This window comes from Penaeus japonicus, unplaced genomic scaffold (assembly GCF_977035675.1).
Source record: "Penaeus japonicus unplaced genomic scaffold, GWHDUDI00000001_assembly GWHDUDI00000013, whole genome shotgun sequence".
NCBI lineage: Eukaryota > Metazoa > Arthropoda > Malacostraca > Decapoda > Penaeidae > Penaeus > Penaeus japonicus.
Window position 1 is genome coordinate 30,749,787 of NW_028234415.1, and position 2,444 is coordinate 30,752,230.

The window sequence follows — 2,444 nt, forward strand, 5'->3', positions numbered from 1 at the left end:
AGAAGGAGAGAGGTTTTGGTAGGAATGTAACATCATCTATTGAGAGAGAAATTCCTTGTAACAAGGGCGGGAAGACAGTTACAGACGGCCAGTGTCAAATAACTGGTCGCACTGAATGTGGAAAGGCAATGTTAGACTTTGTGTGATGTGTTTCGCTTTTCATAAGAAGTAAAAAGTAGAATATGCAATATTATATAGTGATGTCTGGTTACCTCAAAAGTTTATTAAATCTACGCTTCAGAAGAATTAGTGAATTAAATAATACATTTACAATGAATTTAAATTTACACAATATTTTTTTTCGTGTTTCATTAATATTAGGGAGTGAATTAGACACTTGCATTGCTATCTGTAAAAGGCTTGAAAAAAAAATGTAACCAGTTGAATTCAATAATGTTCTAATTTCAATTATTTTTGTATCTGTATTTTCCAGGCGTCGCCGTATGGCAAAACCCTATAATTAAAGAAAATACTTTAGTTAAAGACCCAAAACTTACAGTATATGGCAGACAGTATAGACACTAACGTATGAAAATCTTGTCGGGATTGAAGAAATAAAGTAATCCAGGAGACAATGGTTAATAGTTGTAACAAATGTTTATGTGTTTTACTCGGGTGTTAAACTGATGAAGGTACTCATTTGGTTGTGTTTGGAGTAGAAATTATATAGACTTTGTTTTCATTTTTTCGCATTTTGTAAACATGAGGCAGGGAGAAGCAGGGGACAAAGAAGATGAAGAGGAAAGGGAGGAGGAAGACGATAATAACGACAATGGATGCTATAAACAATGATAGAGACGATGAGGGAAATAATGACTATCAACAAAATACCGCCTGCATTCAGGATACCACATTCCCCACCTCCAACCCACTCAAATAAAGAGTCAAAACGAAAGAAGAAGGAAGAAAATCCACCCACCGTGCCATCAGAATGCCAAGGGGATTGGGTAGGAGTGCCACCCCGAGCCAGCCCAGCAGAGCCGTGGCACTGGACACGAGAAAGCACGCCTTCCTGCCGAGCCGCATCATGAGTGAAGCCACCGCCAAGGTTTTCGAAGGTTTTGTGGTATGTCTGTGTTTGTGATGTTTGTTGAGGTGAGGAGGGGGTGTGGTGATTGTAATTTCCGTGTCTTCGGTGTTGTTCTGTCGTTTGTTGTTGTCTTGGTCCAAGGCTTGGGTAGTGTGAGTTTATGTCAAGGTGGTCGTGTTTCAGGTGGGGAAGGGTGTGTCGTGGTCGTGTTGGTAGGGTAAGGTTTTTGTGGTTAGGTGCCCGCCCGATCTCATGAGAGTCGAGCCAAGCATCACCAGGCACCAGGCTGCCTGCGGAGGTGGGGAAAAAAAAGAGAGGAGAGAGAGAGAGAGAGAGAGAGAGAGAGAGAGAGAGAGAGAGAGAGAGAGAGAGAGAGAGAGAGAGAGAGAGAGAAAGAGAGAGAGAGAGAGAGAGAGAGAGAGAGAGAGAGAGGAGAGAGAGAGAGAGAGAGAGAGGAGAGAGAGAGAGAGGGTGCGAGAGAGAGAGAGGGAGAGAGATAGAGAGAGGGGGGAAGAGAGAGAGAGAGAGAGAGAGAAAGAGAGAGAGAGAGAGAGGGGGGGGGGCGAGAGAGAGAGAGGGAGAGAGATAGAGAGAGGGGGGAAGAGAGAGAGAGAGAGAGAGAGAGAGAGAGAGAGAGAGAGAGAGAGAGAGAGAGAGAGAGAGAGAGGGTGCGAGAGAGGGGGGGAGGGGGAAGAGAGAGAGAGAGAGAGAAGAGGGGGAGAGAGAGAGAAAGAGAGAGACGTACAGACACAGAGAGAAAAAGGGCATATAATATGAATATACAAAACTGATTAATAGATAAATAAGTAAAAAAAAAGGATTTCACGATATTTTCTTGGAATGATCCGCTTCATTGCAAATGGATTCAAACAAAAGTTGTTTGTGTGTGTGTGTGTGTGATTAGCCTGAAAGATAATAAGTACCAGGTCAAGATTGATTTGGCTAAACGTTTTTGTCAGGAAACACTATATAATAATAGCCCTTACTAGCTAACTTTTCTTTTCATCTTGGATGTTAAAAGATAAGATATATCATGCTTAAGACAAAACAAATTCCATTGATGATTCCACACCATATACCATCACTTCAACAACAATAGCTAGAAGGAGTATCAATAATTATTTTTTTTTTCCAACCCGACCGCATGCCTTCTTTGTTGAACAATGGAAGAGTACGCAATCATAGTTCCCAGAAGCCCGTAAACTGCAAATAAACAACGGCCCTTTCGTTATTCTATTCCGTGAACAACACAAACACAAAAGAAAATATTACATCCAGGATATCTCCTGTATATAGCTTTAGGAGGGCAACATGTTTACAGTATTTCATGTAATTCATGGAAAATATCTGGAATTTTGGATAGGGACGCAAGTTTTAAATCGCCAAAAAACGGGGCAACAGAACCCATTCCTAA

The 2,444-nt window shown here is 41.5% G+C and overlaps 1 protein-coding gene across 1 annotated transcript in view; it reads right to left on the bottom strand.

The window, feature by feature from the left end:
- The window catches only part of LOC122262211 (facilitated trehalose transporter Tret1), an 8,501-nt gene extending 7,457 nt beyond the window's left edge, over positions 1 to 1,044 (bottom strand). Inside the window, exon 1 of the mRNA XM_086543410.1 lies at positions 920 to 1,044. Coding sequence (XP_086399536.1) covers positions 920 to 1,029 — 110 coding nt within the window. The 5' untranslated portion in view covers positions 1,030 to 1,044. The remainder of the gene's footprint in view (positions 1 to 919) is intronic.
- Positions 1,045 to 2,444: the final 1,400 nt, after the last annotated feature.